The sequence below is a fragment of the Aythya ferina genome (assembly GCF_964211825.1).
Source record: "Aythya ferina genome assembly, chromosome: 18".
Classification (NCBI taxonomy): Eukaryota; Metazoa; Chordata; class Aves; order Anseriformes; family Anatidae; genus Aythya; species Aythya ferina.
The window spans coordinates 13,130,711-13,143,577 of record NC_140317.1 but is presented as its reverse complement, the minus strand read 5'-3'; the positions used below and the strand labels follow the sequence as shown (position 1 = coordinate 13,143,577).

Sequence of the window (12,867 nt, the reverse complement as noted above, 5' to 3'; positions counted from 1 at the left end):
GGCAGCCCCCGTCCCGCCCCACCTCCGGGCCACCCCCGCTCCCGCTCCTCCGGGCGGCAGCCACCGGCTGGCGGCGGCTCCCCCGGCCCCTACGGCAAGCCCCCGGCCCCCGGGGAGGCCGAGCGGTGCTGCTGGCGGCTGCGGGGGGCGGCTGGCACGGCCTCGGGTGAAGGCGCAGGATCAGGCCGCACTGTAGCTCGCGTCACGGAATCATGAAGGGTGGAAAAAGGCCTCCGAGAGCTTCTGGTCCAACCCTCGTGCAGCCACGCCGAGATTTCGCTGCCGTTTGCCTAGCGGTGGTGAACAAAAACGCGGCAGCAAGAATCCCGAATAAAGATTACCTCGGGACTCCTCCAGCTCTCCAGCTACTCCGCCAAGAAGAGTGGCAACTCGTTCAGAGGGGCGGTCTCTGGCTTTGCTTTTCCCTTACCTGCTGGTCTTACGGTCGCACTGCCCACACAGGCCCCCTCCTTGTGAGTGGGAGATAGGTCCCAGCTCCGCTTTTATCTTGGTACAAAACCTCAGCCTACAGACACTCAGCGTAATCACTTCATGCAGACAAACAGGATCTCTATGACAGTAACACAGTGGCAGGCCCCTCCACATCAGCCAAATAACCATATTGTCACTGTCCAGTATTATGGAAAAATGCAAAAATTCTTTATTAAAACAGCAAAGCAAAGCTGAATTATGACAAACAAACCACAAATACAGGTCAACCGGTCCATACAAATTTAATTTTCTACTTGCCTCTTAAATTATTAATTTCTCCCACCACAGATTCACTGAAGAAGCAGGAGGCTCTCATTCTGGAATCCTGACAGAGCTCTCCCCTTTTTCTGATTCAGACCCTCACATCCCTTCCCTTTCTGCTTGCCACCTGATGGACTTCTGTTGACAGGAAAAGGAAACACATCCACACCCTGGCAAGTCAGAAACATCCATTCTCTCGAGGGTGAGGCCCCCAAACTAGCACTCAGTTCCAGGATCCTGAGAAGCCAGGACAGTTTTGCCATTTCTTCTCATAGTAGAATTAAATCTTGTTGCATTTTGGCCACAAGAACTCTAGTCAAGGGCTGCAGTTCATGAGGAAGAACACAGAACTCTATGTCCGTTGGTGTTGTAGAGAATTGAAGAACGTCCTAAACCCAGGAATCCAACACAGATATGGATTGCCACTGCACAGCAGTCCTCCACAGAGCTGTTCATATATGTAACAAAAGCACCTGTACAGCCAGGGCCATGGAGCAGCAGGGTAAAAAAGACAAAGTGAGCCCTCTCAGCTACTGCTTGCATCTGTAACCACTGGCTATAAAAAAGATCCACACTATCAGTAGCTTCTGGGCCCCATGGCTTAGAGTAAATGGCTCCCACATACAGGGAGCTGTAAACACTGTTAGCAATCATTTACAAGGTTTCATTGTGAACAGACTGCCCTGGCATTCAAACAAGTGTTTCAGAATGACCACTTCTCGGGGAACATACAACCCAACTGGTAACAACAGGGTATGCTGACAGACTGGTGCTATGTAAAAGAACATAAAAATTGCTTCAAATGCTGTAGCAATGCAAGGGGAAGGACTCCAGATAGAACTCTGACCCAGAAGCCTCTATATCCTAGCCTTGTCTGGTTACTTCCTCCTTTCCTCTGCTGTTGGGAGCAAGGTTTCTGAAAACCAAGAGGGGTTTTCAGTTTGAAAGCCTTCACCTCACCCCCAAAACTGTCCTGCTTAGAAAGAAGAGTCTGTACCTGAGTTGCTCACCCTCTTTCTGACAGAAGGTATCTGGATTCTTTAAGCCACACTTTCATTTCCTAGAACTGTGGGTTCTTAAGGGAGAGCCCTGCACATATGCCATGATGGCATTCTGCAACAGATTTGCTCGCTGGGCCTCTTCTTCCCTCATCCTGGAGATGTCAGCCTCTTTCATTCTCAGCTTCTCCAGCAACACAGAGATTTCACCTTCTTTGTCCAGCAGTGCCTCCCGGTGATTGCTTGATAAGACTGTGAAAGAAGAGCAGCATTGGTACAGAAAGTTTGGGTGTCCCTAGAACAAACAGGAATAACAGATAGGCACAGCCAAAGACAACCGAAGCAGGAGTGATGAGTACTGCAAGCTGCAAGGCTCCTTCAGCTGCAGGAGCCTATGGGAGAGGTTTTGCAAAGATGTTATACTTCACTGTGCAAGAAGTGCAAACATTTTGCTTGCTATGCAGCTTTAGACGGTTATTTTGTTAGTTTCTAAGTCTTGGTCGCTATATAATGAGGATAAGAATCCCTGCCAATACATGAGGATGGAGAGTAAAATTCATGGTTGTATTCAAAGACAGGAAGCACCTCTGTCACTACCTGTAAGCATAGCTGAGTTCCAGGCCCACTCTAGGCTACTAAGCATTAGTATTTGAAAAGCATGAAGAGATTTATCACCTTTCAGCTGTCTCTCCAGTGCTGCAATCTTCTCTCTCAGCCCTTCCTGTGCTGTGCGTTCAGCCTGTAGGTGTCCAATCTGCTCCTGTAATTCCACTTTCACTTTATTCACTTCTGTCACTTTCTCCTGTTCCTTACTATTCAGGTCCTGACACACAAAGACAAATAAATGATTAATCATACAACTTCAGCAAGTTGTTCTGACCCTGTGGTGACCATATCTCTACTCCAGTCCAAATTACCTGCTGAAGTTCCTCTATCCGCCTTCTGAGTCCATCAGCGTGCAGGCTCAACTGACTGGCCTTAGCTTGAGCCTCACTAACCATCTGTTTTTGTTTAAGGCAGCAGTTCTGAGCTTCATCCCGTGATTCAGTCATTAGCCGCAGCTTCTCTTGTAGATGTTCTAGTCGTTGCTGCTGTAAGACACAAAGAAAAAAAGAAAATAAATCAGTCCTATTTCATTCCTGTGAAGGGATATTCTCATCTTTGTCCCCAGCACAGTGAACCCTTGGTTCAGGCAATTGGCCCTGAAGAACAAGCACAAGATATATCCATAATAGATATAGCACATATCCCTTGCATTCCAGAGAGAAACCAAGTTGCTTTCTGTTGACTTGAACACTGTGTTTCCTGGGTTTTGAGGCTGTCTCCTCACCATTTTATAAGGTGTCCCTATTTTACTGTTCTCACCCTACAGGGATGATACGTTGTAAAGTACCCCCAGAAAAACCTCTTGATGTTTCACAGGTTTTTCTCATATCTCCTTTTGTTGTTTGTGTTCTATGGGAAAGCATTTTGATGGAGATGCTGCAAAGCCCAGCTCACTCGCTGAGAAACAGGCATTTCCTTGGTAGAAGCACCAATAACACCTCCGGCATTCACACCTCCTCCATATTCTGAATGTCTCTGAAACACCACCGTATGCAGCTAAGCAACTGTTGTCCCAACAGAGAAACAAACAGCAGCTTTTATATGTTTTTAACTCTGTAAAGCATTTTATTTTGTGCTGTTATGTATAAGTAAAACTGCTAATATTTTTTGGTGTATTTTCCTCATCCCTCATTGTCTTGTACAATATTGACTTCACTGCCATTTCCACAAAGTTCAACTCTGCAGTGATACTTTTTAACCATCAGCAGTAGCCATCTGGGAAAATTCTTCTACGTTTGGAGAAACAGGAACAGCTCCTGAAAGCTGCTGTTAAACAGGATCTACACCTGGCTACTAACTTCGAAAACTGGTAACTTAGATGAACCCTGCTATGACAATATCCACATCAATTCTGTTACTACTGGAAAGCACAGAACAGGTGAGGACAGTGGTTATATTCTGGAGACAATTCAAAGCAGACTTTTCAGAATTCCTTCCTCAGAAATCAAACTATTACTAACGGAGTGAAGCTCAGAGGAAGGAGCTACACTTACCTGCTCCCTAAGACAAAAACAGGCTATGCAGCCAAATCCAGTCCTTCCCACAGAGGCAGGGCCCACAAACAGTCCTTACCTCATCCAGCCGTGCCTGATTACGAACTTTTATTAACTCTTCCTCTGCATGTCCTCGCTCAGTGAGTGCAGCTGCTTTGACTTGGCTCAGCTCCTGCCACAGAAACATGAAAGATCATTCCATGTAGAGAAGCTGCATCACTGCAACACTGACCAGCAAACATTAGCAGCTTCCAGTTGCAGGCCACAAAGTGACAACTTCCTCTCTCAGTCAAGGGCAGGGAAAACAAACCCAAATGACACACTCACCCTGATATTGCCACCTAAATTCAGTGAAAATTTCAGTTATACAGGGGCAAGTAATAGGTGAAGCTTTCCAAAGACACGGGGATGGGACAGGGCAGCATTAGATCTAGCTGGGGGAACAAATCTGGAGAAACATGCTCCTTGGGACCCCACAGAAAACCCATAGAGTTAAATCCTGAAGAGAATCTAGCCATGTTCAAAGGAAACCCTTTTTTTTTGTTCAAACAGAATCTACAAGTTCCTCCATGGAACCTTCTCTTTCCTTCATCCAAAACAGTAAAAATAATTTTAGCCAATAAACTGAATGCCCCAGTTGCTGTCTTCTGTTCCTCTCCAAAGCACATTACAGTCTTTACACAGATCATCATTAGAAGAATCTACAACGCACCCATGGCAGCCTTCTCCTGCACTACCTGAGCATTCCAGTGCACCTAGAGCGCCCATTCTCACCTCCTCCAGAGCTATCCTGATGGCCTCCAGCCTCTGGACCCTGTCTTGCAGAGAACGTTCACTGGCCTCCATGTGCTGTGTCATATGATCCACCTGCAAAGCATCAGAAACCACTTAAACAAGTACCAGAAAAAACATTCACATCTCCAGGTAAAACAGCATGGCCATTCAGCATGAAAAAGAACAATGTTTTGTTGACCCAGCTACCATCAAAGAAAAACACCTCCCTCTCTCACAGAGCTCCACTAAGAAACTACAATGTAGACAGAATCATGGAATCATAGAATGGTTTGGGTTGAAAGGAAATCTTGAAGATCAAATTCCCCCCCGAAATCATAGGAAGGGATATCTTTCCCTAGATCAGGTTGCTCAAAGATCCATCCAACCCAACTTTAAACACTTTCAATGACAGAATATCCACAACATTTCTGGGCAACCTGTCCCAGTATCTTACCACCCTCATTGTGAAAATTGTCTTCCTAAAATGCAATCAAAATCAACCTTCTTTCAGTTTAAAACTGTTGCCCCTTGTCCTGTCACTGGTGAAAAGCCTCTCTCCATCTTTCCTATAAGCCCCCTTTTTGTATACTGGAAGGCAACAGTAGGATCTCCCTGGAGCCTTCTCTTCTCCAGGTTGAAAAACCCTAAGCTCTCTCAACCCGTTCCAGCTATCTGACCATTTTCACTGCCCTCCTCTGGACCTGCTCTAATGGATCTGATCTGCCCTCTAAAAACTGTGAACCTTAGACAGAGATCCCTTCCAGGCCAAGTTTAGAGGGAGTCTGAGTTCTCATCTTCAAGCAATACAAAACACCCGAGGTTCCTTTTTGAGTTGTAGTGTAACTAATATCTACCTTCCCTATGTCTTCTCTTACAAGATTTCCAAACCTTCAGAGAAATCTACTGAGCTATTTTTAAGGGATTTGACATCTCAACAATCCAAACAGAGTTGATCACAGCCTCTTGTCCTCTCCACACTCAGACTGAATTCCCCTGAAACACAACAGAGAAGATACTAGCAAGCTGAGCCCTCTTAAATGATTGTTTGAATACCGCATGTATGTCTTCATTTGCTCCAATAATGCATCTTTACTTCAGTAAGCATGACAAGATTCCTTATTCGCAATTACCACTATGCATAGCAAGACTGACACACGGACCAGCCTCCACATCTCTTCAGTAGTCACATACCACTCTGGCTTATACTCTTGCTAACTGGTAGAACACTCTGCTTGTAGAAATGGTCTGTTATTCCCACAGAAACTCTGAATAGATTAATTTTAAGAGCAGTTGACAGCAAACAATGGTCTCCAGAGGCCACTGTATGTCAGGACCAAAGAGAGACCAAACTCAGGAAGCTACAGAAAGGCCATTCTTACCTCTTTTAACCGAAGTGATTCCATGTCTTCAAGACTTTGTTTTAATCTTCTCTTCTCCATTTCTAGGCGCTCTGAGGATTAAAACCAGGCAGATTGTAGAATGGTTTGGGTTGAAAAGGACCTTAAGTATCATCTAATTCCAAACCCCTTGCCATGGGCAGGGACATCTTCCACCAGACCAGATTACTCTAAGCCCTGTCCAACCTGGCCTTGAGCACCTCTAGGGACGGGGCATCCACAACTTCTCTGGGCAACCTGTTCCAGTGTCTCATCACCCTCATAATGAAGAATTCCTTCTTTATATCTAATCTAAATATACCCTCCTTTATTTTAAAACCATTACTCCTTGTCCCATCAATACACTCCGTCATAAAGAATCCCTCCCTTCAGCTTTCTTGTAGGACCTCTTTAGGTACTGGAAGATCATAACCAGGGCATTCCAGCTAGGCAGGCAATACTTATACCACATCACAAACTCTTCCACCCTTTCTCCTTGGCTAACTCGCACCACTGACTCACTGGCAGTAGCAACACCCCATGGGTGTCCATGAGCTGTTTTTGCCCTTCTGCTTACCCTCAGCCTGCACAGCCCTTAGCTTCAGCTCTGCTGTTGTGTTGGTCAAGTCTTGTTTCAGCTGGAATAACTGATCCTGCTGGACTTTGCACTTCTTCTCCAACTCATCCACCTAAAAGGAAATTACCACCACAAAGGAGTTTCCTCTCCTAGTAGCAAAGCAAATTGGCTGTATAGAACGACTAGCAAAGACACAAACATGAGTTAAAGCAGAGGACATATGCACAGCAGAGGCAAACAACGCCCAGGTTCTACCTCTCAGCCTCGAACTTTCTTTCCTACCTGGTTTCTTAGAAGCAAGTTCTTCTCACTGCAAGCAGACAAGTCACGGAAAAGCTTTCCTTCTCGATCAGCACCTTCCTGCATAAAAATTGGCATAAAAATTAAATGGCATAAATGGCATAAAAATTAAAGAGCCTGTACAGCCCTTAATTCTTTGCACTGCAAACTTACCCTCAACCAACACCACAACCAACCAAATCCAACTTACCCCACAAACACCGTGACTCCTCTCCATGCCTATAGCACTATCTAATTTACACAACAATGTTTGTCACAGCAGGTGTGGCTAACCCACTTATGGTAAGAATCATGCTTGCCTATCCCAACCTGCATCCCCCAAATCTATACAAATGAAGTATGACCAAGAACCCTGCTCTCAAACCTAACTAGGAATTATCCAGCCCACCTGCTTTTGCTGCTGGAGCTCTGCAAAGTGGCGCTCAACCATGTTGGCTTGTTCTTGTTTCATGGCACTCAGAAGCTCTCCCAAATTGTGCACCTTCTGCTCAGACAGAGCCAGGGCAGCTTCAGTCATCTGCAGTCTATACAGAAAAATATTTTTCAGGACCCTTTCTAAGGAAGACACTTCCAGTGAGCTCTCTAAACTACGTGGTACAAAATGTTAACATGAATTTGGCAGTGGGTGAAATGGAGATGGCCAAATGAAACAATTTTTGCCCCTGGGCAAAAGACCCCATTGACCTTTGCACCCAGCAGCCTCTGCAAACACTGACCTGGGGCTTTTCAGAGCCTGGTGTTCTGGTGCCCCATCCCATCTGCAATGAGATGTTTTCCCTGCCTGGACCCCTCCAGGATTTGTCCAGTCTCACAGAAGAATAAAGCTGGCTGTTTTATACCATTGCAAGATTATCTAATGTTAGGGATAGAATTTAAACCACAGGTAGCGAAAGTGAAATGCTTACTCGCTACATGAGGGACATGTCCACTCCGAGGCATGGCATAATGAAACTACCTTCAACTGAACTAGCTAGTCTCATCAGTGTTTGAAGTCCAAACACTGTAATGCGCATATAGCTCTACACAGCCTAACACCACTCCTGGGCAGTTCCAGCTCGTTGCTCCTAAACACAGAACCTTGTTGGTTAGGTTCCTCCATGTCTGCAGTGGTTTCTCTGAGGATACTGACAGCTGACAGCAGAAGCAGGTACAGTCTCTTGCCAAGCTGTAAACTGTGCAAGGAATACGTCCCTATCCCATCCCCACAATCCCTTTTGTCTTTTCACCTTCAGTAATTCATTTGTTCTTACAGCAATGCATTAAGGTTTTACTTAAAAATCTAAAGGCCTGATCTGGCCATAATTTCTGGATATTACTGAAGAAATTATTAAGTGAAATACTAAGCCAGCCACCCTACAAGATTAGCTAGCCCCCTTTCTTAACAGCTCTGCTCAGCACTGCCTATACAGCACTGAGCACTGAGAAGGTTAACATTTCTCTCCTCCATACTTGGCTTTCACTGAATTCATAATAGAGTGCTGTTCCTTCAATGCTTCCTGTAGCTGGCTGACTCGTCCCGCAGATATCCTGCATTTGGGGAGGGAGAGAGAGGAAAAAAAATGTGGCTAATTTCTGTGAGGAAATGGGAAGGGCCCAATTCTGCTATCAAAAAGCAGAAGGCACTCAGAAATTCAACTCACCTGCCACTCCTGGCTATTTCTTCTCTCTGTTTGTCTATAGTATCCATCAAATCTAAGAACTGTGAACAAGGTGAGCATCAGTGAGAAAATGAACTGCACCAGCTTCAAGCACTTATGTGTCTCAGCTTTCTCTTCCTAATGACAGCAGGAGACAGGTCAGGCCACTCTCTTGAAAGAAAGCAAACTGGAGATTTAAATGGTTCCTTAGCATGTCAGACTGAGGTCATTAGCTAGACTCTACACAATGAAGGGTGAGAAGGAAAACAGACTTGTATTTCTAGGTTTTCACTCCTTGGAAAATACCAAACCAGTTACAGCAGCAGAACTGAGAATACGAATATGAGCGAAAAAACACACTTAAATTCCTCCAGAATCCAGACTGAATATGCTCAGCAGGGGATGTGTCAATACCTATACTGGCATGGATTTGCTTCCTGAGCAACCTTGCTCAGAGGAAGAACCCTATTTACTAAACAATGCTGGGTACTGTTTGTACAGATGTATGTGCAACTTCAGGTGCACTATACCTGTCACTAAGTGGTTCATGGGGACTGTGAGGGAAAGTACTGGATTTCAGCCATCCAATTTGAATTGCTGACGTATAAGATTGCTGACCTGCTTGGTCTTCTCATCCTTCAGATTCAAAATCTCCTTGCTGAGCATGCAAGCTCGGTTCTGGGTCTCACTGAGGATAGTCTGACGGTCTTGGTTGTGATCCAGGGCTTGTTCTGATGCAGAGAGAGCAGGAGAACATGCACGTTTCTATAGCAACAGAACAGCAAGCACTGCTGGAGGACCTAGTGCTCAAAATGACAAAAAAAGCGATCAAGTTTTTGGTGCTACCAAAAGCACCAGGACAGTGGCTCTTCTCAGGCAGGTCCATGTACAGACACTGCTCTCACCTTACAGAGGCAAGGCAGGGCGTAATCAAAGACACGTGTATGTGGGGTAATCAACACCCCAGTCACAGGAGAACCAATGACGAAGGACAAGCTGCATTAACCATATCCAAACTTGGCTACTCAGGGGCAAACTTAAGCCCCAAGTTCTCCCATATTAATGTGGCATAGCAGTCATTAATTCAAATTGTTTTTCCATCCTGCTGGTAAAAGTAACATCTCCAAACTGACTAGCTCTCATTAGAGGACAAGAAGTAGCAATGTAGGGCACTGTGTATATGTTGTCGAGAAAAGGAGAGAAGGGATAGCTCCCTTCTGGAGCAGCAAGCACTCTATATCCTTCAAGTACTACCTCCCTCATGTGAGGCAGGAGAGGAGTTATTGATTCCTTCCCATGTGCTTAGGGACATGGCTTAGTGGCGTTAGCTTGATGGGTGGACTTGATGATCTTAAGGGTCAACCTAAGTTATTCTACAATTCTAAGTCCTACTTACCCACAGCTTTCAGGATGTCACTGGGAACATTGTTCCCAGCCAGCTCCAGCCTCTTCAGGGTCTTGTTGCTGTGCAGGCAGTTCAACAAAGCTCGGCCACCCAGAAGCCCGATATTGTTCCAACGCAAATCTATACAGAAAGCAAACTTTCAACACAGTAGTCACACATCTGCTGAAAAATACAGGGCTCAGGAGAAGCCATGCTCCTTATACCTCTGCATGCAGTGCTAACTACTCCCATAAGGTCTCATCACATACATATATGACTACTACCTCCCTTTTCAAGATGAATGAAGGGGAGGGAAAATAATTGGCAAAGCAAGAATGAATCTTAAATGCAGGAAACCATCACAGTTTAACAGGTACACAAGTTTGCCCCTCATAATTTCATCTCATGAGCTTTCCTGCCACAACTACAATCTATGGATGAGAAAGAACCATCACCAAGAGCCATGTTTTCCTAAATGAAATTCTAGCAAAATTCCTTAGTAAGAACAAAGCAAGTGTAAAGTAAATTCCAGAGTCTGGCATGAGGCATGCCAACAGGATCCAGAAATGGAAATTAACCCATTGTGTCCTCCCAGAAAAACTGTTCTGCTCCAAGCATGCAATCTTCATCTGCAGTTTTGGTTCCAGAGATCCCAATTACAGTTCCCGCCCTGCAAAGCACTCTGGACTAACAGGAACTGGGAATAACTGCTGACTGGTTGGCAGGTACCAGGGCAGGCTGCAACGAGCCTGTGCGCACACATGCATGTGCATGCATGTAGGTGGACAAAAACTAGTCACTCTTACCCAGCTCCTGTAGGCTAGCATTTCGTTTCAGTGCCATGGCCAACTCTCCTGCCCCATGATGGTTGATCTGGTTATTGCGCAGATCTAGTCGCTGGAGAAAGTTGTTTGCTCCCAGTCCCTGGCAGAAAAAGGAGAAGCCCTCCTCCCACACGCCCAGGCTGTTCCATTCCAAGATTAGGCTAGGGAAAAATCAAACAGGACAGGAGTCTACAAACAGACAGTTGCAAGAGCTTGAACAACACCTGGACCATGGTACTCGTTTATACATCCAGCTCCCTTAACAGAAACTCAGTTTCAGATAGCAGGGTGCTGCTAGGAACCTACAGCCTCAGAAGGGGCACCTCCAGTTCTACTTCCTTCACAAGAAACGGAACAGCATGACATTCCTCCTACCCCAAGAAACACATCTTCACCCCTTATTCTTTTCCAATTTTGTGTTTCATTTGGCAGGAATAACAGAAAGAGAGACAGACGCATTTTTATTTTATTTTTTTACCTCCTGATGGATTTGTTCTGCCTAAGAAGTTTTCCCAAAGCCTCAGCTCCCATGGTTCGCAGGTTATTTCCCTGAAACAAAAGTCCTGGGTGATCAGTAAATTACACTCTGCCCCAGTCTAGCTATCCTATCAAGCAAGGTGTACACCACCAAGTGTACTCCAGCTGTAATACTGACTTCAGTCAGTCAAAGACGGCCTGTGTTATTTGTTTCACGTATCAGACAACCTTCTGGAAAGTGAAACACACCTGGAGGAACAGTGGATACAGCTGAGAAAGACAGGTCTGATGCAGTTTAGGACTGTAGATCCAATAGAACAGCTATGTGCTAGAGGAATGCAGACAGAAGGGCACTCTCATTGCACACCAATTATCACCTCTGAAAGTGCTTGTTTAGTTCCAAACCCCAGGCTAGCAGAAAGACACTAGCCAGCTGGATGAACTCTACAGAAGAACAAGTTAACTAGTAACCCACAGATTAACAGAGAAACCCGAGGAAAAGCCTACATCTGACCATACAACAACTGACAAAGAATCTACAGTAACAACTTCCCATCAAAAAAAGTGAATAAAAACAAAGATGAACTGTGAGGTAATTCTGGGAAGTTGTGATGCAGTGTTAGGGAGGCAAAGACTGAGTCCCAGGAAAACAAGAAATGTACGAAACTGAATTAAACCGCGCCCAAACTGTCTATTTTTAACTCTGATTAAGTTTGTATTCCCCTTTCCTTCCCAATCTATTTGTCTTAATTTTAATCTAACAGACTCACCTTCAGATCCAAAGATTTGACTGTGGTGTTTGAACAAAGACCATGCAACAGAAGTTTCACACCTGGGTAGGGAAAAACAACAAATGCAGGTATTTATTTGGTATGTATGCAACCCTCTGCCCTTAGATGGAAAACATTCTTTACAACAGCTACTACAGAAGAGGTTGCTACAACAAAACGTATCACTTAGCAGATGGCTAGTGATGCTGCTGGGGAGGTGTGAGCCTGAACTTTCAGGGCAGTTTTTTATCTACCACCAGAGAAAGAAGAATCTGGGTAGAGAACTGCACGTCACTCAATGTGCCTTCCTATCTCAGGCACGGAAACAGGCTGTGCCCAGACAGGCCACACAGACAAGACACTTGCTCTCGCTGGCTTACTGAATTCCTGCTCGCACAGTAGGGACCGAGTAGAGAATCGCCCTATGGCTGACAGAATCCCTACCCAACGTCTCCTGGAACTAACGATCTAGCAATTAAAGCTGACTAGCATGAGACCTCCTGAACCGGTAGCTACATCCAATCCCTTCTATTCAAGTTAACACCTGAAGACACACTCTCGAAGACAGAAGGAAAACACTTCTGGAAAAAAAAAAAAAAAAAAAAAAAAGGGATTTGTGACCAGCTTCCAACTACGCTGTCACCTCACTGCCCAGTCACAGGCGGGGCAGATTCATCTGCTCGGAATAATCCGCTCCTCTGCAGCCGCGCTCCCAGCTCCTTCTCTCCTGCTGTCGGCCCCCGGCAGCCCGCGGCGCCCCCGCCATCGCGGCGGCCGCACGGACGGGCCGCAGCCGGGACCCGCCCCGCCGCACGCTGCGGGCCGGCTCCCGGCCGGGGAGGGGGGGGGGGACGGGGGGGAGACCGGGGCCCCGCGCCCACCTTCCTCGCTCAGGCCG

The 12,867-nt window shown here is 45.8% G+C and overlaps 1 protein-coding gene across 2 annotated transcripts; it reads right to left on the bottom strand.

Annotated features, from left to right (window-relative positions):
• Positions 1-638: 638 nt before the first annotated feature.
• On the bottom strand, positions 639-12,790 carry LRRC45 (leucine rich repeat containing 45). Of its 2 annotated transcripts, XM_084492455.1 has the most exons (18): positions 12,613-12,790; positions 11,970-12,031; positions 11,449-11,527; positions 11,201-11,271; positions 10,705-10,883; positions 9,911-10,039; positions 9,133-9,245; positions 8,518-8,576; positions 8,327-8,404; positions 7,266-7,401; positions 6,860-6,937; positions 6,578-6,689; positions 6,004-6,074; positions 4,625-4,717; positions 3,930-4,022; positions 2,669-2,842; positions 2,427-2,574; positions 639-2,003 (listed from the first exon to the last, which is right to left on the bottom strand). In XM_084492455.1, the coding sequence occupies exons 4-18, from the start codon at positions 11,251-11,253 to the stop codon at positions 1,807-1,809; spliced, it is 1,713 nt and encodes a 570-aa protein (XP_084348581.1). In that variant the 5' UTR covers positions 11,254-11,271; positions 11,449-11,527; positions 11,970-12,031; positions 12,613-12,790; the 3' UTR covers positions 639-1,806. The 2 variants fall into 2 exon arrangements, with proteins under 2 accessions (XP_084348581.1, XP_084348580.1); XM_084492454.1 differs by lacking the exon at positions 11,449-11,527 and having other exon boundaries at positions 12,613-12,788.
• Between the last annotated feature and the right edge of the window lie 77 nt (positions 12,791-12,867).